This window comes from Paramisgurnus dabryanus, chromosome 12 (assembly GCF_030506205.2).
Source record: "Paramisgurnus dabryanus chromosome 12, PD_genome_1.1, whole genome shotgun sequence".
NCBI lineage: Eukaryota > Metazoa > Chordata > Actinopteri > Cypriniformes > Cobitidae > Paramisgurnus > Paramisgurnus dabryanus.
The window spans coordinates 37579727-37604973 of NC_133348.1; the positions used below are offsets into that span (position 1 = coordinate 37579727).

General features: G+C 37.8%; 1 protein-coding gene across 1 annotated transcript; it reads left to right on the forward strand.

The window, feature by feature from the left end:
* The first annotated feature begins 82 nt into the window (after positions 1 to 82).
* On the forward strand, positions 83 to 25247 carry ndufaf4 (NADH:ubiquinone oxidoreductase complex assembly factor 4). Its single transcript, XM_065263701.2, has 3 exons — positions 83 to 300; positions 1392 to 1471; positions 24875 to 25247. The coding sequence occupies exons 1-3, from the start codon at positions 156 to 158 to the stop codon at positions 25178 to 25180; spliced, it is 531 nt and encodes a 176-aa protein (XP_065119773.1). The 5' UTR covers positions 83 to 155; the 3' UTR covers positions 25181 to 25247.

Below are 25247 nucleotides of genomic sequence, written 5' to 3' on the forward strand. Positions count from 1 at the left end.
GCGACACGTTGGGGTAGAGCTTTAGAGCTATAATGTTGGAGAGCTAATGTGCTTCATACACTCCAGTCCAGTTGGTGGGGATAACGCATCATAAGCCGTCTTGTCAGCCGCTACAATAACCCTAAAAGAAAAGGTTTTGCGTCCTCTGTGTGGAGATGTCAACGATGGGCGCAAGACTAACACGCGTGATTGCAAACTTTAATGTAGAGAATCGAGCACACCGAGAAATCAGCAAATTAAAACCCCGAGCAGCACCAAGACATCAAACATCAGTCAGTTTTCCCCAGCACAATACTGCAGGTGACGCATTATATTACAGGATTCTAGATATAACAGTTAATCATAAGATAAGAGTATCGTCTCTTAAATTGGGATTTACAGATCTGGATAACTTTTAAATAAATTTAAGCATGCATGTGAAAAAAATATATGTATGGCAGTGTTAATTAACCTGTTCTTACAAGTTTCTACATGATGAATTTTATGTGCCAGCAGTCAACATTAAAGACATCATTACAGAGAGCATTCAAGTGCCATTAGACTTTATAACTCATCTACTATGTGCAGAGGTATCATTAACCTGCCATCATATGAGCTGTGTCCCCTCACAGTTATTCTGCTATTCACACCTTATTATACTTCACCTTATACTTCACCTTATACGTCTGTCCTTCAGCATATGTGCAATAACTTCAGACTCTTGACACTGTACCATGCTGTTTTTAATCGATGTAGCCTACATTTGTAAATTGTGTTTAATTGTATATTGTACATCTATTTTCACTTGCAAATTGTAAAGTGTGGTAAATTGATTTTATTAAGTTTATAATGTTTATTTCAGTCAATTGTTTACAGGCTGTGGCTGTAATGTTTAAATGTCTGTGATGTCAGGGGCCCCCAGTTTTATATAAAATACATTAATTTATCATAAATGAATAAGGCTACTAACCAACAGCACTGGGTCCTCATTTATAAAACTGTACGTAGGATCCTTACTAAAAGTCTACATACGCACAAAAGCCAAAAATGTCATATGGCAAAAAATATTAAGACTTATAGATCACAACCTTTGCGCGAGAACTGGTGTACACGTGTTTCGAGCCCCGTTGTGTGCGTACGTATACGCTTTATAAATGAGACCCCTGCACTGTGTCATTTTAAAATGTTTTGTTTTAGATTTTAAAAAATTTAAAGTTTTAGAATGTAATACATTTTTAGGGTGGGGGGCACAAAGGGATGCACACATAAGAGGATGCACGCTAAAAATGTTTGAGAACCACTGGTCTATGTGTACTGTGTGCTTGTGTTGTGTACTTTTACTTTCTAATGCTGCTAATGCACCTCAATTTCTTTAGTGAGATCAATAAAGACCTATCTGTCTATCTATCTAGACAAAATTAACCAGAGGGATGATCCACTGCTCTCCATGTTGAAAGATGTTTATGTGGAGTCTGACAATCCAGCATCTCAGGTTTGAAGTTCAAATAACTTGACTTTCGTGTGTGTGTGTGTGTGTGTGTGTGTGTGTGTGTGTGTGTGTGTGTGTGTGTGTGCGCGCGTGTATGGGTGTTTCCGTGACAAATCAACCAAATTTTGAAAAATTTAATGTTTTGATTTTGATCATTGTTTTTCTGCAGAAATAAATTCTAAAATGAAGAAAAACAAAATAATAAATGCCATAGATAGTTTACGAGTACTACTTTGTAAAAGGATGGGCAAAATAAACTCTATATATGTAATACAAACAAACCGGATTTACTAAACTGATTTGCGGGGAATCCCTTCAGCAGAAAAAGGACTGGGTGCATTGGTATATCTCTTATTAACCCTTTTAACCCCTGCCAGTACACTTGTATTTTGGGACGTTCCCTAAATATATATTAAAGTGCCCTTCTTATGACTGCTTTTCCACAAGTTATATAGGTGTATGAGTTCCATAAAGCATGTTTCAAAAGTTGTTTGCTCGAAATAGCTTGTAGGAAAAGATTGTTACCCATCTCTAGTAGCCTCGGTTTCAGGGCAGTTCCGATTGTGCCGTTTTGAGCTAGTCATTACATATTTATGAGCTGCTGCTCCTTTGATTACGCCCCACTACTAACGTCATGTGCCCGTGCGCGTGCTCAGTGGTATCGTGAGCAGTACAGACCATACTGTGTTTAATTTTATATATTATTATTATTAACGGTTTATGTTGCCAACAGACAAATCATGCAGAAAAGTATCACTAATAAGTAACGTTACACTACAGGAGAAGAAACTCATGACACACAATGATTCCAGAGTAAATTGTGATGTTACGTTAGCAGTCACAACAATAAACTCGTTTTCCCTGGACAATGCTAACATATTCCCGTTATAAAACATTTTCAAACGCATTATTTTCATAAATTACAGAAATTAAGACCCGGCGGGGGATGTATACTGCTTGTGGACCGCGTGCTAATTGCTAGAAGCTAGCGGGAGCTCCGGACCGTGTATATATCTATGCGGACCGTAAAGTTAATAGAGGCTCGGGGGTTAGCCTCGTCAGAAAAGCCGGGGCGTAGTCTCAGTTAGTTTGGCAAAAAACTTTTAGCTCTAGCATCATAAATGTAGTATTTTGTGACAGAAGATGACAACATGCAAAATATAACGTGACTTCTTACCTTTTGTGTTGATACAACGCGATCGCGAATCCAGTCTGTTTCAGATGTGTGAATGATCCATGAAAGTCCAATAAAATACATCCAATGACCATTTTTGTCCACAAATGCTTATAATCCGTGAACTATAGATACATAGTCTGTTGTTTACATCAGATTTCGCATGAAGGTCTTATCGCCTACAATCTGAGGACTGTTTGCGTCGTAACACACTGTATATTAGATTACTCCGGGTTCCAATAACCAGGCGTTAAAACTTTGTTTTTAAAAGTAGGCGGGAGTATAATCCATAATATCCAAATAGCGCTGTTATTTCCGTGAGACATGATAACAGCACAGAGGGTATCATTCAAGTGACTGCTCAGTGCTCTCTAGCTACCTGGTGGGTGGAGACCTGCGAGTGGGGTGGTGGGTGGGAAAATTCAAACTGAATGTGACGAAACGTTTTGTTACGTCACAACGGAGCTGAGTTTGAACTCCCACAATCTGAGACTCAAGGCAGAGGACATTCAGAAACCTGTATCTCACTCAAAACAGCATGGATGGATTTTTTCCCAAGTTTGTATGCGTGTGGGAGCATCAGAGACACAAAATAACACCCCAAAACCCAGAAAAAGTGAGTTTTTCATAATATGGGCACTTTAATGTAGTCTGTAGGGCTGCCCTCGACCAAAGATTTTCCTAGTCGACAGGTAGTGTTTCATTTTCGCTATTTTTGACTCTTTGCACGTTTATGATCTTAATTTATTATTTAAATGGTGGAGGGGGCATCTGATAATGGTTTGAGTTTCAGGGATTAGAAGGAACGTTATGTGTAACATTTCTAACATTTTTTTTATGTAACAGAAACAAGTACGCTTATTACTATGCTTCAGTAGAAGCATGTTAATAAAAATTTGTAAGCGCACAGCGATTTAAATAATTTATAAATGCAAAGTATTACATCAGTACATCAATGTACAGCTTAAAGGGGACATTTCACAATACTTTTTTAAAGAAAACTACCATGTAGATAATTTATTATAGCATGTTAAAATTGTCACTTTGTAGGTGTGTGTACTGGGTTGAACTTATTCACATTTTCTAGGTTGATAAAAGCACTGGGGACCCAATTATAGCACTTAAACATAGAAAAAGCCAGATTTGCATGGTATGTCTCCTTTAAGCTTTATTCAAATTTAATAAGTATTACCTGGTGATCTTAAGTCATTTTTTTATAATTGCTAAGGTTGTCTGTGATCTTAATTCCATGCGACTCGGCCATGTCTGTAATTTCTAAAGTAAAAATTTTCCCGCAAGTGACCCATCATATTTTGCCAAACGCCAAGGTGATGATCATTGAAGTACTATGCGAATTGGCATCTCTGTAATTTGGCCAGGATTTGGTGGATTTACATATAATTTTTCAAGCTCTTTACCTGCCCTTTACCTCCAAAAGTTTGCTGTGGAGACAAGAAATTGGTAAGATGAATATCAGTGTGTAAGAAGTGCAAAAGTCACATTTTCCAAACGCAAAACTCTGAAGAAAAGAAAGAAATGGATCAAACTGATACTACCCAGGTGTGAACAATTAATGTATTAGGACACAGCTGAACACTTCTGAGCCAATGGTCTCAACATGGCCACATAAGATAGAAGTATTAAAATACAAACCTGTTGTGTCGTTGAGTTGGAATAGTGTATATGTTAAAACAGGTGAAATAATTAAATGTGTAATTTCTGTACTTTTGTCTATCATTTAATGTTTAGACATTTTTTGTCTCCACAGCAAACTGAAGATTTTTGCCTGTATTGTCTGAAAACTTTTGAAAGTAGTTTTACAGTAGTAGGCCTTGTATGTGTAAAATTGTATGTGTAAAATTGCAAAATACACAAAACAGTACATATTAAAGAATACTTTAGACAAACAGAATTGACTAGCATTTCTATGAAATTAACTCTAGTCTAAATGTTAATGTATACAGCTTATAGCTAAAAATATCAGACAAGTAAACCGACAGAGTTTTGCATTCATTTATGCATATTAAAGTTAACTCAGAGAATCTCATAAGATGGTCTGAGGACATTGACAGTTTACACTTACATGATACAAACTGATTTTAGACAAAACTCTTTTTTTATGTTGTGAAACACTTACATTATACAGTACAGCTTATCAGTGTGGTATGGGAACAGCACCAGCCAAGATTGAAAAGCACTGCAGAGAGTTGTGTGCTTAGTTGAGCGCATCTCAGGGTCTGCTATCCCATCTCTAGACCAGAGGTCCCCAACCACCGGGTCGCGACCCAATACCCGGTCTCAAGAACATCCTGAACAAATTTGTATAATCGCTACATAATAGCTTAATCAGATATTTTGTCCTTTAAGAGCTGACTTCAAATAACACCATTTCCACTTTTGTACAGCGCTGCGCTCTCTTTTTCTCAGTCTCTCTCTCTCTATATCTCTACCAGCACATCGGCAATAACATTGCTGTCATTAGAGTTTGAGCATACAGTACTTTTAAAACACAATTAATCAAAGAATTGCAGAGGTATATGACTTTATAAATTGTTTGCAAATTTTCCCTTGCAAATCATGTAAATACATGAAGACGTTCAACTCTTTTATATCCCAAATGACTGAAAAGTAATTATTTTCTTCTGTAAAACAACTTCAGAATTATCCAGCGATTGTGGCACCATAAAGGCATTAAAATAAACTCTTTTACTGCAGTAATAATATTTTAACGGGTACACTTTTACCGTAGGTTTGAAAGAAACCTAAACCGTCTTGTGTCAATCATCATTATACCAGCAGCCATATCACCCTGTAGCCCAAGGTAGCTTGCCCACTGAAGCTAAGTGGGGTTTGAGCCTGGTCAGTACTTTGATGGGAGACCTCCTGGGAAAACCAGGTTGCTGCTGGTAGAGGTGTTAGTGCTCACCTTGTGGTCTGTGTGGGTCCTAACACCCTGGAATAGTGGCGGGGACCCAGGATGTCATTTCGAAAAAGAGTAGGGTTGTGCCCCGGCATCCTGGCCAAACTTGCCGATTGGCCTACTAATCATCCCCATATATACTAATTGGCTATATCACTCTCGGTCTCCTCTCCACTAATAGCTGGTGTGTGGTGGGCGTTCTGGCTCAAAATGGCTGCCTCGCATCATCAAGGTGGATGCTGCACATTGGTGGTGGTTGAGGAGATTCCCCCATTCATATGTAAAGCGCTTTGAGGTCTGCAGAAAAGCACTATATAAATGTAACTAGTTTATTAATTAATTAATTAATTAATAGCATATGGTAAACAGAAGCGTTCATGCCTTCGGGCCCAGCTGCAATTCTTCTGGCATCTCTCCTACTTCACTGCATTTTTTCTTCTGTTCTGTTACTTGAACTTGCGGCTCGAGCCCGACCAAGATTCAAGCTGCCTTCGAGAACAGCAAGCCAAGTTTGTTTACCATTAATTATTAAGACTAAATGGGCAGGCAAACTAGTGAGAACAATCCGCCAAAATATGGTTTTACACGTCTGTAGAAAATATACTATAAATAAAGCAATTATACATTTTTCTATTGCATGGTAGGTCTGTCACTTTTGAGAAAAATCAAATTCGAACGGATTTCGAATATCGTGCAATGTATCCGAATATATTCGAAAATCTAGCATGACGCGCAACAGTCAGCACATGATCATTTCAAATCCGTTTACAAGACAAATGCTGAAGTTTAATATAAAGTTTACATTGCGTTGTAAAAATTATGAAATTATCTTCATACATGCTAATTTCATAATGCGAACGTATTAACACAAGCTTTTTATTCTGCTATAATATTTAACACTATAAACAATATGTCATTTTATATACAAACTTTTATTCTATCTTGACATGCACATTAGGTTCATTTTGGTCCTATTTGACTCCCTCTCTTGCGCACAGTTGCCGTCGGTCTCACTCTCAGCCTTCTTCCTATTACGAGGTGTTACTGTAAAAAATGCGCTACACGTGGCATTTAAAAAACCGGATGGTTTATTTATAGTTTGAATACGGATATTTCACGTCATGTTCGAATGCATATTCGAATATCGAATAAAAAGTGACAGCCCTATTGCATGGTTGATTTATCTTTACTTAAGTTTAAAACGTTTTACATTTCGCAAAGGAGGATTTTCCGCACTTTGTTCGAACAGCAACTCAGCGAACCGTGGTTTAAAAAAGGTTTGTGACCCCTGCTCTAGAGGACATCAACCTCAAACGGTGCAAAAGCAGAACTGTAAAAATTCATCAAGGACTCCATCCACCCCATTAACCTTCTTTTCACTTTGCTGCCATCTGATAAGCGCTTTCGCAGACTGATGGCAAAGACTGAGAGACTTGAGGAGGAGTTTCTTCCCCCAGGCCATCAGGCTTCTTAACTCAAAACCAGCCTCTTGTTTCTTTCACATGTCACCACTTATATTCACTTTATCAGTAATATTAAAAAAATTTAATTCACTACCTCATATAGACAGTGTCTGCACATTCACCTCTTGCACATTCCTCTGCAGCTTAATATTTAAGACTACAGTTATGCACATATGCACATTTTGCCTTTTGTACAATCCTGTGTATCTTAATATTTAAGATTACAATATACTTTCATGCACATTATGGTCTACCCTTTATTTATTTCTACACTATACATCATTTTTTATTAATTACAATGATTGCCGTCTCCCCCCCTCTTTATAAAGACAGGGGGAGATGGCAATCCGTATAATTAATTAAAAGAGATGTAGTCAGACAATTAAACAAACAGAAACCGGAAGTAATGTTCCAATCAAACACGTAACCACGACAACGCCTGTGTGTCCGATGAAACATCTATAGAATCCATTGTGTTCCGACCCTTACGAAACCCACTTTGTTATTTTTAATTTTTTTTTTTAAATGATATTTTTTTCTGTGACCATTTGTTCCATGATTTTGCATAAATGTGAGGTCAATGCAATCGGTCTATAGCTAGTTGGATCTGATGGGTCTTTCCCTGGTTTAAAGACACACCATGCAGTTATTTTACCTTAATATAAAAGCTTCAAAGTTATTTCGGTGGTAAAAAACTTCACAGTAGGGCGAATCATCCTCCTGTTGAAGCTCGGGGAGGACGCCGCTAGCAAAACCAGCAATGCAAGCTTGAGAGAACCGCCCCTGACAAATCTCGCGAGAATCACAACTTGCTTTACGGCAACGACGTCACACACGTTAGGCTTGTTCGACTTTGTGCGGCGCTGCAAGAACCGAACGCTGGATGACGTCAAAGTACCGCGAGAATGATCCGACACTGCACTTTGACGTCATCCGGCTATCGGTTCTTGCAGCGCCGATCAAGTCAATCAAGCCTATAACAACAAGTGCACGCACGAATTTGAGACGTGATGCTAAACGATTTAAAAGTTAAGAAAGCGCGTTCGGAAGCGAGTAGGAAAAGAAATATGACCACGTTAGGAACCGGACAAAAGTCCCACTCGGTCAGGCTTTTACTCTTTGGCGTGAGTTAAAAGACCGCACTGTATGGAACAGGGATGCTGATCTGGCGATCTTGTTGATGGACTAGTAAGTAAATCTCTTATTCATAGCTGCCAACTCTCACGCATTCACCGTGAGACACCCGCAATTGACCCCATTCTCACGCTCTCACGCCACATATCCATTTTCTCACGCAGGCTCGTGCCCACCATTGACATTCCCATTGAGTTTAATAAAAGTCACGAAATAATTGCCTAATATACCTAATTGTACATACTGTAAAACGCCTAGCTATCTCTATCTGGCCTGCCTCAATCAACATAAACGCTCGTCAAAGTCAAAATAATGCGAAAGCCAATCAAATCAAAGAAGGTGGAGTTATTGTTTACAGATGCCGGAGCGCCAGTTACAAACTACAGAGCGAGTGCGCGGCTGCGCGATGGTGAAAGAGCAACGCACAATGTAAGTAGCTAAACCAGTGCTCGCAGTACTGACACTTTTATATTTTAGCGTACCTTCACTGTCTTTTGCGTGCCACCACTTCTCATGTTGCTGGTACTTAGCTGCAAAAAGTCAAAGAGCATTTCACTTTATGTGGCGCTGCGCAGTAATTTCGGCAGTGAGGACATCAGAGTACCGCGAGAGCAATTCGAAATGTTACAAAAGGGTCCGCCTTTACCTTTGCTCTCGCGTTACTCTGATGTCATAAGCCGATCAGTCAGCGCCGCACCAGTCAAACACACAAAGCGTCAAGGTCTGGATGAGAAGCAGAGACCTGCCCGGATTCCACGCACGCAGATACCCTCAGAAAACAGCAATTTTAATCAACCCGCGTGTGCATGTCTGTAATCAGTACAAGCCTGTGTGATGTTTGCTGTGACAGGGTTTCCGCGGGGTTGTAAAAAGTAGTAAAAGGTAGTAAATTAAATTATGCCAAATTAAGGCCAGTAAAAAGTAGTAAAAAGTAGTAAGCGTCATCTGACGAGGTAGTAAATTTTCGATTGCCTTTTGTAATGTTATGATGCCTGGAAATTAGTTCAAATCACCTGCATATCTGGGCAAATAATCAAAGATCTTTCATCTCTGGGATGTGATCAAAGCCTGAAGTGGAGCCAAATCACGTTCCTCTCTCCGCTGTAAGCGTTCTGTAATCACTACGGACCGGATCCACTCCGGGTTTTCTGACTGTATCACGTTAAGCTGAGGTAAAACTTTTTCAGCTAGCATGGTCAAACTTATAATGCAGGAAGGCTCCGATGTTTTGAAGATCGATAAAGGTGTAAAAGACGATTGACTTGGCTTAGCGAAATAATGAAGATTGGCAAGCCTTTCAGTTCGTGGGATAAGAAAACCAAACAGGTAATTGCGTGTCTTTGCACAGTATGACTAACGTAAGGGGTCCTGTATTTTGGGGGTAAATGATTTCTCACGTTACTGATCATCCGCGGCACGCTTTTACATGCTATGCTGATATAGCCAGTGGCTGGTACAACGGGTTTGTTTAACTCGTGGGTAAACTTCATGTGGATCCACAAGAACCAAGAGGCAGATGACATCCAAATCCTGTGAGAGCGATTGACGAGGAATCATAAGAGGAGACTGCTTCCGAAATGCTCTCGCGGGACTTTGATGTCATCCACCTGTCGGTTCTTGCAGTTGCATTTGCGTGTGGTCACAAAAACGTAACATTTGTACATATATTTAAGCACAGCAGTTTAAAAACAGGTGATTTTAAGCCATTCAAACACAAACAACAGTGCGTTCGCAGTTTCTGTGTCAGAAGAGCATGCAAGCCGCGCATTCGATTCTCATTGAGCATGTGTTGTACGTATTTTTGCCGCTTTATTGGCCTTAAATAACACATATGCCTCAAAAATCCCGTCTTTGCAAATATCCTCATATAAACACGACCATTTAGGTCTTAGGAGAAAGTAAACAGCAGAAACATTGCGCATAAACTAGCAGATCAGCGCTGCCTCTATTGTAACATAATATTTTGTTGAGAAATGTACAGTCATTCAATTAACAACTGTCACTATGGTTACAGACATCCTGTGCGAATTCTACACGAGTTTGACTCGCGTTACTCGTTCAGGGTTTATATTCATACATAACGTTACTGTATTAGAGCTGTGACTGTAAACTGTTGTGTGAACAGAACAGACCCTGGATTATTTGTTTATGTTTACTGAATAATATGATATTAAAAAGTTGTATTTGTTCACATTAGTAAATGCATTATATAACAAACAAACAATGAAAAATATAGAGTATATAAGCATTAATTAATTCTTGTTTATGTCATTACAGTAATTGACGGTGGTTCATGGTGCATTCACTAATGTTAACAGTTTCAACTTTGATAAAAAAATTATTAGTAAATGCTAAAATAAATACATTTACAATTAATAAATAATTAATAAAACAATCATTAAAGGTGGTGATATTCATGTTTTCTTTTTATATAGTGAGTTATTTAGCTGTTTCGCCTTAATCTGAAATTCCCTGCAAACTACAGCTACCTATATGCCACATGAGACTTCAATGTGGAATTTATGGCAAAAAAAATCTCCCCTTAAAATGCTATTGGTCTCGCCTACATAAAGTGTTAGGTAAAGGAATATGACTTGGCCTGAAAAATATTTCAGTCAGAAGAATTTTTTCACTTTAATTCTTTTTTTGTATGTTATATATGTCAAAATCTGTGTAAATAATAGAAAGATCGCTGATTAACACTTGCAATTCAGTGTCGTGATGGTTTTAAAAAATATTCTGAAGGTAGTAAAAAAGGTAGTAAAAAGTAGTAAATTTAACTTAAGGATTTCTGTATAAACCCTGTGTGACAGTTTTTAATAAAAGAGAAAAAAGTAAATTGATATTTGACATCTATAAACAATAATATATACGAAATATAATTATATGGTCTTGACATGCACATTATCTGTTGCTTTAGTTTAATATAAATTGGTTTATTTGATTGTGACAGTCCCTCTATCACCAATCAATCACAAATCATCACTTTATGCTTCTCTTTCTAAGTGGATAAACTGAATCAAAGCTGCTGTTATCTGCAGTTATACATTTTACAGAGACCAGTAGCCTATTCATTAGATTTTAAGAACTTTTTTGGCACTTTTATCAGAAGGAAAGCATAATAGAAGTGTATGAAATAATAATAAAGACTGTAATTTCAGTCATTTAAACTCAGTAAAAGCTTTTATTTCAATTTAATATGTAAAATATTATTAGATTTGTATAGTAATCCATTTTTACGCAGTTTTCCAACTATTTTATACAGAAATAGCTAAAATCCACACTATTATCAATTGGTTAAGGACTTAAAAATTATTACCACAACCCACCCCCACAAACCCCCCCCCCCCCCAAAAAAAAATCTCACTCCAAGCTGAACTCAGAAGTTGGCAGCTCTGCTTATTTGTAAACTTGTTTGCGGTCTATGTTGTATGTTGTTGTGCTTGCTTGTAGTATGTCATGCGATTATCATGACAACAGTTGTCAATATCTCACATAATTATCAGGACATAAATAAGCAGTTGTAAATAGTGTAAACATGCACAATTTGCAAACTATAATGATAAATTGCAATATTCATGTATAGTGACATTATAACGACCAATATTAAAAATGCAACATACACAATTAACTTTGCCATGGCATTTTGTAATGTTTACATTACAATATAAGAACACAAATGAAATTATACAGTAGACATTGACTATAGACTGTTTACTTGTGATTTAGCTGCAATCATGTAAAAACATTATAAGCCAGCAAACGCGGTATAGGCTACTTTATTATTATATGCCTACTCTACACTTGGAATAAACTTCATATTATCCTATAACCATCATCAGTAGTTAAGTAGACTATGCAAGAGCCTAATATTTGTATGAAATTGTGAAACATTACCAGGGGCCTCATTTATAAACGTTGCGTACGCACAAAAGAAGGCGTACGCCACTCTCTACGCAATAGTTGTTATTTATAAAAAGCAAACTTGACGGGAAAATGTGCTGTCCGTCACGCAAGCTCTGACCCAGGCGTACGCACAAAAACGGGTGAAATGAGAAATGGCGACACTGTCGGCAGATGGAAGAAACACGTGAAAGTGACAACACTGCCTCTCATAAATAACATGAAGACTTCACAAAGCAAGTCTTACAATTAACAGCCTTACACGAACACCCGTTTGATCGATCAGCAGTGAAACAAAAAAATAAAGAAATCGAAAATTACAACAGAAATTCAAATGAACACATATTTGCTAAAAGAAAAGTGAAATATGTTCTGCAATAATATTGGCATGTTGTGCAATTCATCCTCATAAAGAATATAGTTCACAGAATGAAATAATGTACAAAACTGATATTCTCGTCAATGTGTCCATCTGGCGGAGCAGATATAGATGCAATTACATAGACAGATAGATCGATAATTAAGGAGATATATAGATAGATAGATGTATTAATTGTCCACTGGGGAAAGTTGTTTTCATAGTAAACCATATCTTCATAATCTACGGAATTATGGTATTCATGCATATGCCTTTAGTGTGTTTTATCAAAAATAAAACAATGTATGGCGTATGTCTAAACCAGGAGTGGGGAACCCTGGGTACTGGAGGGCCACTGTCCTGCAGAGTATAGTTCCAACCCTAATCAAACACACCTGAATTTCATTTCCAAGTGATCCTGAAGACTTAAATTAGATTTTTCAGGTGTGTTTAATTAGGGTTGGAACTAAACTCTGCAGGACAGTGGCCCTCCAGGACCAGGGTTCCCCACCCCTGGTCTAAACCATTCAGAAAGCAACAAGAAATTACATTTGCGCTGAACAATGTCCCCTTTCCCCCACCCGTGGCAGACACACTCTGGCGATGGAGTGCTAGACGTTTTTGTGCCTTTGATGTCCGACCATTTCTTTATTTCGGCCACGGTCCGAGGTTGTGAGGCTACAGCATTTACGGAGTCTGCCACCGTTTGCCACTCAAGTGCCTTTTTTGGCATTAGTAATGCCCACACTGTGCCCTCCAAACAAAAATGTTCTCCTCTTTTCCACCTCGCCAACGATAACTTCTACTTCACATTGAGTGAAGTTATGTTTTTTTGATTTCCTCTGTGTTTGCCATGATTTCGCAATCAATGCATATTAACTTGTGGGCGTTTCACGGACTATTTATGGACAACTATGGGCGTGTCATGAAGCCGCAAAAGCTGCGCTACATTTAGAATTGATTGTGATTTATTAAGGGGAAAATGCGTAGGATGTGCGTGCGCACGGTTTTATAAATCCGATTATTTCTGTGCGTACGCGTGTCCTATGTTTCATCCGTACGCCACTTCTGACGCAAATCCTACGCAAAGTTTTATAAATGAGGCCCCTGGTCATTATCTTCGGAGGTGTACAGAGTGGGGGTGGGAAATTACGACAGTTGCAAGTATTCTCCAGCGACTCTAGGGGTCGCTGTTTGACAAAACGCTGAAAATGCATAGAACGCCTTTAAGAACTGGGACTATTATTGCGTTTTTGATACTGAAGGTAGTTTTCCTGTTTTCCAACTAGGGCTGTTCCGAATACCATTTTTTGAGCTTCGAAGCTCTAGTAGAAATTAAATTGAATATTCGAAGCTTCGGAAGGAGGGGCTGAACATATTTTTCTTTTTAATAAAGGCAGGAATTTCTGTGTGTGTGTCTGTCTGTCTGTCTGTCTGTCTGTCTGTCTACAGTTTTATTATGCGGCGGATGTGTTGCTGTGGACCCAAGGGAGTGTAGTGCCTTTTTTTTCGTGCAATATGGACATGTGAGAAGTTTAGAATTTATAAACTTTTGATAACCTACAGTATCAACTCTTCTTAGTTAAGGTAATAACATATTTTAATATTGAAAATGAGTAGACTATTCCTTTAAGTGTGTGTTTTTATTCGGAGTTGTTTGGTGCCCGATGACACAAATCCCTCTCAATATTGCTTAGTCTGTATGTCGTGTGTGCAGCTCGGACATTCAGGTAACGTAACACAATTTCCGATCACACTGCCTGTTTCCACTCCTTAGCCCAAGTAAACTGCACTCGAGCCAACCTCTGCAAGCCGGCCAGGCAATTAACCAAACCGTGCCAGGGCACAGTACAGAACGATCACACTAATCAAACAAACCAGGTTTTGGGGTCAAACGTGTCCAGATGCGGTTTGGTTTAAATAGTTTGAGTGCCTCCTAAGTGCACCTTTATTTTCAAACTTGGCAAGATGTAGGGGTGAGCGGGGCTACTTTACATATTTCTACAGGGATGAGCAATCTGTGCTTTTGGTCATTTTCTCTTACTGTCAGAAGATGATCTCCTGTGAATTTGTAAAGTTTAGATGTGTTTTGGTTTTTAGATATTTAGAAGTGTTTTTAAATTGTTTTCGATTTCTGAGTTGGGTGTGTAAGTCACCAAATCCAACCTTATATTATTTTAATCACTGTCTTGTTACCTAAAACATAACACCATTTCAAAACATGTCAGCAACTCCTAGTAACTGATAGATGGAATTGAAAACATTTTTACACAGCGGGGTTAGTTGTAACACAGTGTTACAACTAAGCCTCCAGTATACAATGATAATGAAATGAAAACAATGTAAAAACTATTCTTTAAAATGATAACTGGTAATACAACATCAGGGGAAATAACTCACTATTATGATTTTTTTTGTCTTAATTGTGCAGCCCTTTCTAAAAAATGTATTTCTATGCATTGATGCTTAATAAAAGGATGGTTAGATGAAGGATCATGGATGGATGAATGTGTGGATATCTATCTATAATATGCAGATATATAAACAATATCCACCTTTAGTAAATAGACAGAATTGTATTCATATTTCTAGCAGGTGTTACAACAAACCCTCTGTTTGTTACAATGAACCCCAGCTATGGGGTAAGTTGTAACGTTTGCACTCCTGTTACCTTTGGTGTAATTGTACAATAGCGGTAGGTCCCACAAACAAACTTTAAGGGGTTCATTTGTAGCAAAAATGTGTGTGTTGATTGTGTAAAAAAATAATTTATCTAACTTAATATTTTTTTATCATAGAGCCAAAGTCAAAAAGCATTAGGTTGTGCTCCGCTTTCCCCTACCCTCTGCATCCATGGTACAAGTGTGGCAGCGGAAATCTGCTGGAGATTTTATTACAGCAAAAATGAGTTCTGTTAATCTTGATCATATTGATAATTTTGCAAGTGTCCTAATCTTATAAACTGATTTCAACATAATTCGAAGAAATAAGTATTTTGTAGCTCATTTCAAGACTTGCAAAATGTTTACAGAAAATGTTAAATACTTGGAGTTTAAAATATGTAGTGTTTATGATAACCAAGTTGATAACTCTTGTTTATACTGAACATATTCATTCGATTACCAATGTCGTATCGGTCCACACCGGCCTTTGTGTGGATTCCAAACACAAACTTGATCGTACTAGAGGTTGTAACTAGCTAAAGCAATTTAACAATGATGATCCAGCAATCTCTTGTTGAAAGGTACCCATGATGTAGCTTTCAAAAATTGCCAATTAAATATAAACTTAAGCTATGATTGGAGGTTCAGTCTAGCTAAAAACTTTTGACGGAACTTGTTAAATCTCCTTATCCGTTTACATCCCATATAAATATATAAATATAACGTCAATAAATATATATATCTCCCAAGGGTTTTTTTCCTCCTCCGACTTTTTGTTCCTCCCTGAGGTTTGTCTCCTAGGGGTTTTTTCAACCCCAGGGAAGTCAGCCGACTTTGGCTTAAAAAAAAAACATTATTAATACGGTCGCTTGTGAAGTTAATTCATAGCCACTGAATTTTGCTACTTATATTGTCTGTCGATTTTTCTGTGTTTCCCCTGCTTCTTGTAATGTAAAGCTGCTTTGAAACAATAACCAATTGTGAAAAGCGCTATATAAATAAAATTGAATTGAATTCTCTAAGATATGAGGGTGCTAGGCCATTTAAGGCTTTGTAGGTGATTAATAGTATTTTAAATTGTATGCGATATTTGACTGGTAGCCAGTAGTGATGTAAACGGTTACTCAATTATCGGTTAATTGTCAACAAGAATTTACTTGATTAAATTACATTAATTGTCGGGTAATTGAACAACGCTGGTGGCGAGATTCTCGCGGGCGGTGAGATTCCCGACACAAACTTGAGGCGGCAGAAGAGAAACCAAACATGAGGCGGTCAAAACGGAGTGGAGTGTGGGAGCTTTTAAATTAATAAATTATGTTAAAGAAGCCCAAAGTAAGCTACGAGGAAGTACAACAGCTCTAGTTCGCTAAGATACCACCTTCATAACTTGCATGCAGCCGTACGTGTTAGCTGCTGTGGTGGGAAGGTGAATATGTGATCACATGAAAGCGGAGGGCATTACAGGGTGGTTCAGAAATAATTTTCTAAATTAATTTAAGTTTTGTTTGCTGCTTAAAAAAAATCGTTTCATATAAGTTGTCTCTTAATTATCTCATCTCGTATCATCTCATTGATGCGTAAAAAATACACCATGCCGAAAGCATGCTCATTCAGAGCAAATTTAACAGCACATTTGATTGCGGTGTGCTTATGGCTTTTAAAAATCAACGTCATATTAATTTTAATAGACTACAGTAGCCGGTCGTGCTTTTTGACGGAGGACGCGTGTGAGGAAGCACAGAGAACAGCGACAGGTAAAGGAAAAGATAATCTATAAGATCATATGAAGAGGAACTCGCAACATTAAAGCAAGAAGCATTTATGTAGAGTAAAGCTATACATCACCTCTTATGTTTTAGTTTAGTTAGACTAAGTTTATTATGCACCGCTTTTCACATCCGAATTCCACTTAACAAAAATATAAACAAATAAATAACGTAAAATGTCCTTAAATATGTATAGTATTTAATATACATATATTTAATAGAATATATATTGTTTTGTTTTGTTGTTTTTTATACAACATGGGGTGGGGGAGCCGCACAAATAAGCAGTTTTTTAAAACAATCTATTTTTGATTAACGGAGAAATGTGGCAGGAAATATATTGTGGCTCAGATATTGTCATATAATGAACAAGATGTGCCGGCGCATTTGTCATGAAGCGCCGTTGTGTGTCTGTTCATCCGCTGACGTTCAGTTTATGCAGAGCTGAAGCGCATACGAGCATTGGTAGCTGTCACCTGTGCTTTTAATTTTTTTGCCAAACTCACTCTGTTGAGACGTTATAATAAACACATCTTTGAATAGTGCCACCACACTCGGGTTGTCTGCTTCTGATGATTTAGCCGCACATTTAATTGTAAAAAAAAATATTGAAACCTACTCATATGCAAGTTTTAAGTTAATCCCTAACTGAGATTTAAAACTGAGTTTAAAGGTGACATAGAATGATTGAACAGAGTATTTATTCTTGTTCTGTGATGTGACATGTAGACAAAATTTTGTTGTTTGGGTCTGTAATGCCTTAGAAGCTTCCTAAAAACCTCTCTCAGATAGCTCTATTAGGGTGGGGGATTTTAAACAAGTGGTTTTGCACCTATTTGGCTCCCCCTACTGGCTTAACTTGCAATCTCATTACTGATTGGCTGACTTTGCTGCCACTCTTAAAATGTAGCCAATTATTTTAAAGTGGAGGGGGAGTTAGATGCCTGTGATGTCATAAGCATCAGTTTTTCAGATTGGGCTGTTTTCTGGCTGACATTTCTAAAAGAGGAATTTCTATGAGACTGAGATGTTTAGCATGTTTAGCACTTTTTGTATGTTTGTGAATGTGGGTAGACTACCATTATTCAACAAAGACAAGGTAAAAAAGGTTTTTCATTCTCTGTCACCTTTAAAGTAATGGTGCAACAGGATTAAAGATAATCTAGTTTTACTGTACAATTTAAACCTAGATCAAAATGACAGTGTAACCCTGATTATTTTTAAACAGGTTAAAAGTTTGGTTAAAGTTTGGTGCAACAGAATTATTAAATACAAGCCTTGATTTAAACCAGATTTAGGCCTAATCCTTGTTGGTGCAACCCACCCTTAATGTTTCAGATGCAACAGGTCAGCCAGTGCACAATTATTTTTGATGTATTTAAATTTTCTGTGGATAATTTACTTTGGTAAACTACATAAATTCTGTTACAATAAAACATCAATTAAGCAATTTTATTCAGTGTATATTAGCAATATTTAGCTTTTTATGTTAAAGACAGCCATCTATCAGTTAATCGTTAATCAATTGATAAGGTCAATCAACTAATGATTAATGAATTAATCGATAATTTCCCTCCCTAGTAGCCAGTGTGAGAATGCCAGAATTGGGCTTATGTGGTCATACTTCTTAGAACGAGTAAGCACTCTTGAAGCGGCGTTTTGAACTAGCTGAAGTCTGTTTACCTGATTTGCATGGCATCCCCCGAGTAACGAGTTACAGTAGTCTATTCTAGAGGTCATAAAAGTGTGGATAAGCTTCTCTGCATCTGATGCTCTGTGCTATGGTGGGGCCTGAATCCTGATTGCATAAGTGCTATTATTCACTTAGAATGCGCATAGCTGACTTGCCACTACCTTTTCTAATATTTTAGAAAGAAAAGGGAGATTTGAGATAAGTTATTAAGAACTCACTGGTCAAGGTGTGGTTTTTATAATGAGCGGTCTAATAACTGTTAGTTCGAAGGCTGTTGGGACATGTCCTAGTTTTAGCGATTAGTTGAAGATATGTAATACTGGGTCTGACACTACAGAGAATACCTCTTTAAGTAATTTTGTGGGAATGGGGTCTAATATACAGGACGATGATTTGGATGATGTTACTAATTAAGAGAGCTCTTCTATTGTAGTAGCCTTAAATGACTCAAGATGTTCGTATGGTAATCTAGTGTTAAATTTACTACTGGGTAGAGTGGTGGCTTCTTGCGTAGCTACGATGTTTTCCCTAATAACTGTAAATTACTAAATAAAAGAAAAATACATGATACTGTGCCAGGACAGCATCATGGGAGTTCCTTTCTGAATGTGGAAAATCCCACCTGAATCTTTTACCACTTTCCTTAAATATCCAGAGAAAAAAGCATTGTGATAATGATATACATGAATATCAGCTGTAGGGGTGGCACGGTTCACAAAACCCTCGGTTCGGTTCGTATCACGGTTCTATGGTCACGGTTCTCGGTTCAGTACGGTTCTTGTTGTTATTTTTTCTTTAAATTTGTAACACTCCAGAAATGTATTATCTTATTAATGTATTAATTATCCATAATTTAGGATACAGTATTAAAAAAAGTTATATCATGTAATCATGCACTAAATTTGACTTTAAGCCCATTATTGGTACCATCTCTGAGGAAAGCCAGATGAGATTTTGATAGAGCAAGAGGGAAGACATTGATGATTTCAACATGCTTTTCATTTATTTGGCAAAAAAGAGAATGTGTATTGCCATACATGAACTTTATGTGCATTTTTAGCACACAAAGATAACTTGCATTTATTAAAATGCCAACTTCAGTGTAGCTCTTAGATTTATCACTGAGAGGCTTTCTTAATACTGAGAGTATTTGTGGACGAGAGAGAAACATAACCTTTACAACTGTAATATTTAAATCAGTCTCTTTTGTCCACTTTTGACTATCCTGATTACTTTGAGGAGCAATTTATGAAATAAGATAGCGCAACTTTCACACGCTAGCAAAATGAAACTACGCGGAAATCAGTCGCTTTCGTTTTATCAATGAAAGGCTAAAAATAGCGCTGAATACGAAAAGACGTAAAATGTGGTCAGTACCTCAGATTAGATCAATGGTCGGAGAGAAGGCGATCTCCTGGGGCTGTTCGAACACATTCAACCCATAGAGACAGTTCTATCTATTGTTTTATTTCCGCTGTCATCATAGGTAACATGAAATAAAAATATGTTTCTACACACCAAACTTATATGACGCTGGCGCATCCTCCAACTGCGGGCAGACTTCCTTTTCTCTCCCACTTGCCATTTCTACACGTAACATAACCTGCAGTACTTATACTCCAAACCAGTCACCTCTTCTTTCGCGCGAAAGGAAAACACGCTATCTGAGGTCACATACAGGGCATGAGACTACATTGCGCATGCCATGAACCGTTGAACCGTGCGGCACACACGCGCTCCGAACCGAGACAAGCGAACCGAACGGTTCGGATTTTTTTCATGGACCGTGCCACCCCTACTGGTTTCCATCTATACTGATCGGTTCTTGTAAACCCAGGGGTGTTGCCTAATATACATACAGTGGGGGGTTGGTCAATATGTCTAAGGTAGGAGGTGTCTCCTAAGATTAGGTGAAGTTTGCTTACTTTTATTGTTACAATTTAAAATGTATTTCTGTTGTCACATTAATAAACCCATTGAAACATTTCATATGATACCAAACAAGACCAGATTCAGATTCTTTGTGCATGTAGAATGTAGCATTCCATATACAGTTTGTCCTGAGAGAATGTGAAGAGGGGGAGATGGGGAGGAAGTGAGGTAGGGTGTGACCTCATACCATGGAGCGGTTTTCTCGGGTGTAGATGTGAATTCTTTGAGAGGGGTTTAAGATGTTAATTCAACAAGAATTAGAAAAGATTCTTGTTGATTCTGCTGGGCTTACAAATATCTTTTGTCAGGGTTTGGTACACCTTACAACACCCCTACTCAAAACCATACCCGCACTGCTGCAGTATCCCTCTTTTGTTCTGTATCGGCAACCCTATATATGCCAAATGTTGAAATATAATTTGAAGTCATTGTTTTTGTTTTGTTAATTATTATCTTATGTATCTGTTCACCTAAATATGAAAGAAACAGCAAGTAATGGAAGCTATTAGCTGGAATGCATTCCTTTGTTTTCATAGGGCATATTGACCATTTGTTATCTACTCAAAGGGGGATGATCTGGGATGCGTTTACACAGACCCCAGCCTGCCGTAATGGTTATCTGATCAAAGGGGGATGATCAGGAATGCGTTTACAGCTGTCCTTTCTTGCCTGACTGTAACCTCTCTTTCATGTTTATATTGTAATCTAAAGGCATTGTTTCCATCTGAAGGGACTGCCCCCTTTGAATGGCTTTAAATGTAATGCATGTATACCCAAAGTCAGACTTGGTTACTGCAGCTCCCCGAGCTCTATGCTCTGATTCCAAGAACGCTTTCTGCAATAAAGACTACTGCTCGAGGAAATCCAAGTCTCCTGGTCTTCGCTAAAAAAGTTTCCAACAGATGGTGCCGTGACCCGGATAGAGATTCTCATTTTTACCAAATATCTACAAACATCACTACAGACTGATTTTTCAGCTCAACTTTGATTTGGTGAGTGTCACTCTATCAAAAGAACCTCTACAGACCAGTACATGTGTTTAAGTGTTAACAAACAGCTGCAGGGTCCTGTTAACAAATGTTGGTTTACCCTCTGTTTAGGCAGGGAAGATTAGCATAACGTGCTAAAATTTGTGTTATCCTCTGGTTATCAGAGAAGAAATTTTGGTTATCCTCTGTTTAGGCAGAGAAGAATTTGGTTATCCTCTGCTTGGTCAGAGAAGAAGCTTGGTGTGTCTTTTGTGTATCAGGGAAGAAGCATTTTGGTTATCTTCTGTTTAGCCAGAGAAGTTTGGTTTAACTTGTTTACCACAGATTGTTAAAAGAAATCCACTTTAAGGAAATAATGGTTAAAAGGCATCCTAGACTGATTCCCACAACTGAGAAAGGTGGACTTGCAACCCCTTTATGGTCAGACAATGAGTTTAGCTCAATCCTGAATAATCACATGGATTCTATCGTGTCAGAATCAGTTAGACAGAATCTAACACAGAAATTTGGTATTGATCCAGATAGGACGTGGACTCTTGAAGAGTGTAAGAAAGTTTTGGGGGCCTGTGTTAGAAAGAACAACACAAAAGGCATTATTTACTGTTACAGAGAATACAGTTTGGCTTTAGCTGCAAAGCAAACTGAGTGTATTGCAAAACTAGAGAAGAAAATTCAAGATTTGTGTTCTCATGCTATCTCTCCTAATGAGAAGATAGGCCATGACATGTCTTCACTAGAAGACAATCAGAAACAACACTCAGATGTTCATCCTGTTAGACAGGAACACAGTGTTTGTGTTAATCACAGAAATAATACAATTGACAAAGCATGTGATTCAGTTAAGGTGTGTGGAGCAAGGAAAAAGGCTCAAAGTGAAAATGTTGGAACTGCATTTCCTTCAATGTCAGTAGTTCAGCTACAAGATGTAGCTCCAGAAACAATAGATAGACTTGCTGAGAGTTTGCCATCAGCATATGCTAATTTTTCTGAGTTCAGAGGAGCATTGTCCAGAAAAATCCGTTTGTATGACTTGTCTTTAGCTAACATCATGCAGCTTATGTCACAAATTTTGTCTGAATCAGAATTCAGTACTTTTGAAACTGCTATTAAAAGTTATGCGTTACAGGATGCAAATAAAGATGGGTTAAGAGAAGGAGTGTTAGCCATACTGAGGGACATTGTTGGACCAAAGGTTGATTGGACTAAGATCACTAGTTGTGTGCAAAGAAAAAATGAAACTGTGAGTGAATACACAGAAAGGTTTTGTCAGTCAGCTTCAGCATACAGTGGGATAGCAAATAATCCTGAGGATGTATTAAATAATAAGGGACCACTAGTCCGCACATGGTTTGATGGCCTTTTATCTGAATACAGAAATGCTCTGCCCTTCCTAGACCTAACATGGTCTAATGCAACTCTGAGAGGCAATTTGGACAGATTAACCACTTGGGAACGAGATTCTGATGTTAAGACAAATGTCAAAATAGCAGCAGCATTGCTGAATAAGGCTAACAAAGAAAGTGGGCCAAATAAATGTTTTAGGAGAGAAATCAAATGTCACTACTGCGGGAAGCAAGGGCATTATTTAAAAGAGTGTAGGAAAGGCAAAAAGATACTTGGAGAAATTAACAGTGTTTCTCAGCTCTTACAAAGCCTGCTCACAATACTAAAGCAGCCCCTCCCTTCTACATCTAATCTGTGGGGTAACTTGCTAAGGGTCTAATCATTAAGGCTGTGAGAGGTTATTGTTGTATTAAATTTTACAAGGATGAAATCTGGATGATGTCTACTATGACTGATGTTTCTTAAGAGGATTTTTTTGTTGTTGTTGTTGTTTAAGAATTTATTTTACAGTTTAAAAGGGGGATTGAGTTTATTTAGAATTTAAGACGTTGATAGCTCCTATGTTGACAGGGACAGACTAGGACACATGGACCAGTGAGGAGCCCAGGGCAGAACCGAATGCAATAAGCGTCGGGGGCCAAACCCTGTGGTGAAGATTCCCTCATAGCTTTTCCCCTCATGTAGTTCATCCTCACCTCACCTGGTCCTTAGGTGTCAAACTAAAACAGACTAGGGTAAAAAAAAAATCTATACGATCACCAGGAAGTTAAAACTATACGATCACAAGATGTTCAAATTTAAAATGTTTTGAATAGAATACTGCTCTTTCGTGTCTTTCTTTTTGTGTTGCAGATACTGGACATGACAGTGACATCCTGGTGTGAGTCACCCTGTACAGCAGTGTGGACAAAAGAGTCATTTCGCAAAGAATTTGGAGTGTCAAAAATCTACATACTGTAACATCTGAAACGACTGTTAGCAGCAAAACACAGCGCATCTACATTCAAGGACTGCAGAACTTTCAGTATACAGTTTTGGTTCCAGAAAAAAAAACAGAATCATGATATTCTGTACCAATTCACACACGTCAAATTTGACTGTAACTTCCAATGTTACAAGACTAGAAGATGGGACATTATGTTAACCAACATATGTCAAAGAATGGACTTATGAAGGTTTATAATTAAATTATGTGAGAGTTATTTAGAACTCTCAAAGGGGGAATTGTTGAAATATAATTTGAAGTCATTGTTTTTGTTTTGTTAATTATTATCTTATGTATCTGTTCACCTAAATATGAAAGAAACAGCAAGTAATGGAAGCTATTAGCTGGAATGCATTCCTTTGTTTTCATAGGGCATATTGACCATTTGTTATCTACTCAAAGGGGGATGATCTGGGATGCGTTTACACAGACCCCAGCCTGCCGTAATGGTTATCTGATCAAAGGGGGATGATCAGGAATGCGTTTACAGCTGTCCTTTCTTGCCTGACTGTAACCTCTCTTTCATGTTTATATTGTAATCTAAAGGCATTGTTTCCATCTGAAGGGACTGCCCCCTTTGAATGGCTTTAAATGTAATGCATGTATACCCAAAGTCAGACTTGGTTACTGCAGCTCCCCGAGCTCTATGCTCTGATTCCAAGAACGCTTTCTGCAATAAAGACTACTGCTCGAGGAAATCCAAGTCTCCTGGTCTTCGCTAAAAAAGTTTCCAACACAAAGGAGACATTAATGGCAAAAAGAATATGCTAGCTTGACATTAATCAGGAGTAAATACAAACACACATTGAAAATGGTAAAAATGTAGATTGTTGATAATTATATCAAGGTAAGTATATTTTATAGGTATATTATTTCATAAATTAACAATGGCTTTTAAAATATGCAAACTGACACTTTTAAAGCGGTTAAAACATCCCCCCTTAAAATGCTGTCTTCCCACCTATTTACATAAAGTTTTAGTTAAAATAATATGACTTAGCCTGAAAAAAATGTCTGTCTTTTTTTTCACTTTAATCCATGAACAAAATACTAACTGTCTATGCTTTAATGCTCTGCAGGTTACCATGTTAAAAAAGACAGAGCAGGAGACGGAGCGCAGGCTGCTCAAGTTCAGTCTACCGGGTGACCCCTATGGTATCTGTAACATAAGAGATGTTCCAAAAGGCAAACTTTCACTTGTAGAAGCTTTAACTGTCCTAAACAATCGCAAATGCATGCCTAAAACATGGACTACTGAGAAGATGGCAAAGGAATATGCTCTTGACCCCAGAGATGTCAAAGCACTGACCGATTTCTTCATTCCCTTTGATGTCAAAATCATCCCAGCAAAGTCAGTGGAGAATAAACTAATTAATGATTCTTAGCAGCAGCAATTTGAGCTTTGTCCCATACACACATGAATAAATGGATAAATAAATTTGTTTAAACATA

Coding starts and splice junctions, on each gene's coding strand:
- ndufaf4 (XM_065263701.2), top strand. CDS start 156: ATGTCAACGATGGGCGCAAGACTAACACGCGTGATTGCAAACTTTAAT. Junction 301..1,391: donor TCCCCAGCACAATACTGCAG/GTGACGCATTAT, acceptor CTATCTATCTAG/ACAAAATTAACCAGAGGGAT. Junction 1,472..24,874: donor CTGACAATCCAGCATCTCAG/GTTTGAAGTTCA, acceptor AATGCTCTGCAG/GTTACCATGTTAAAAAAGAC.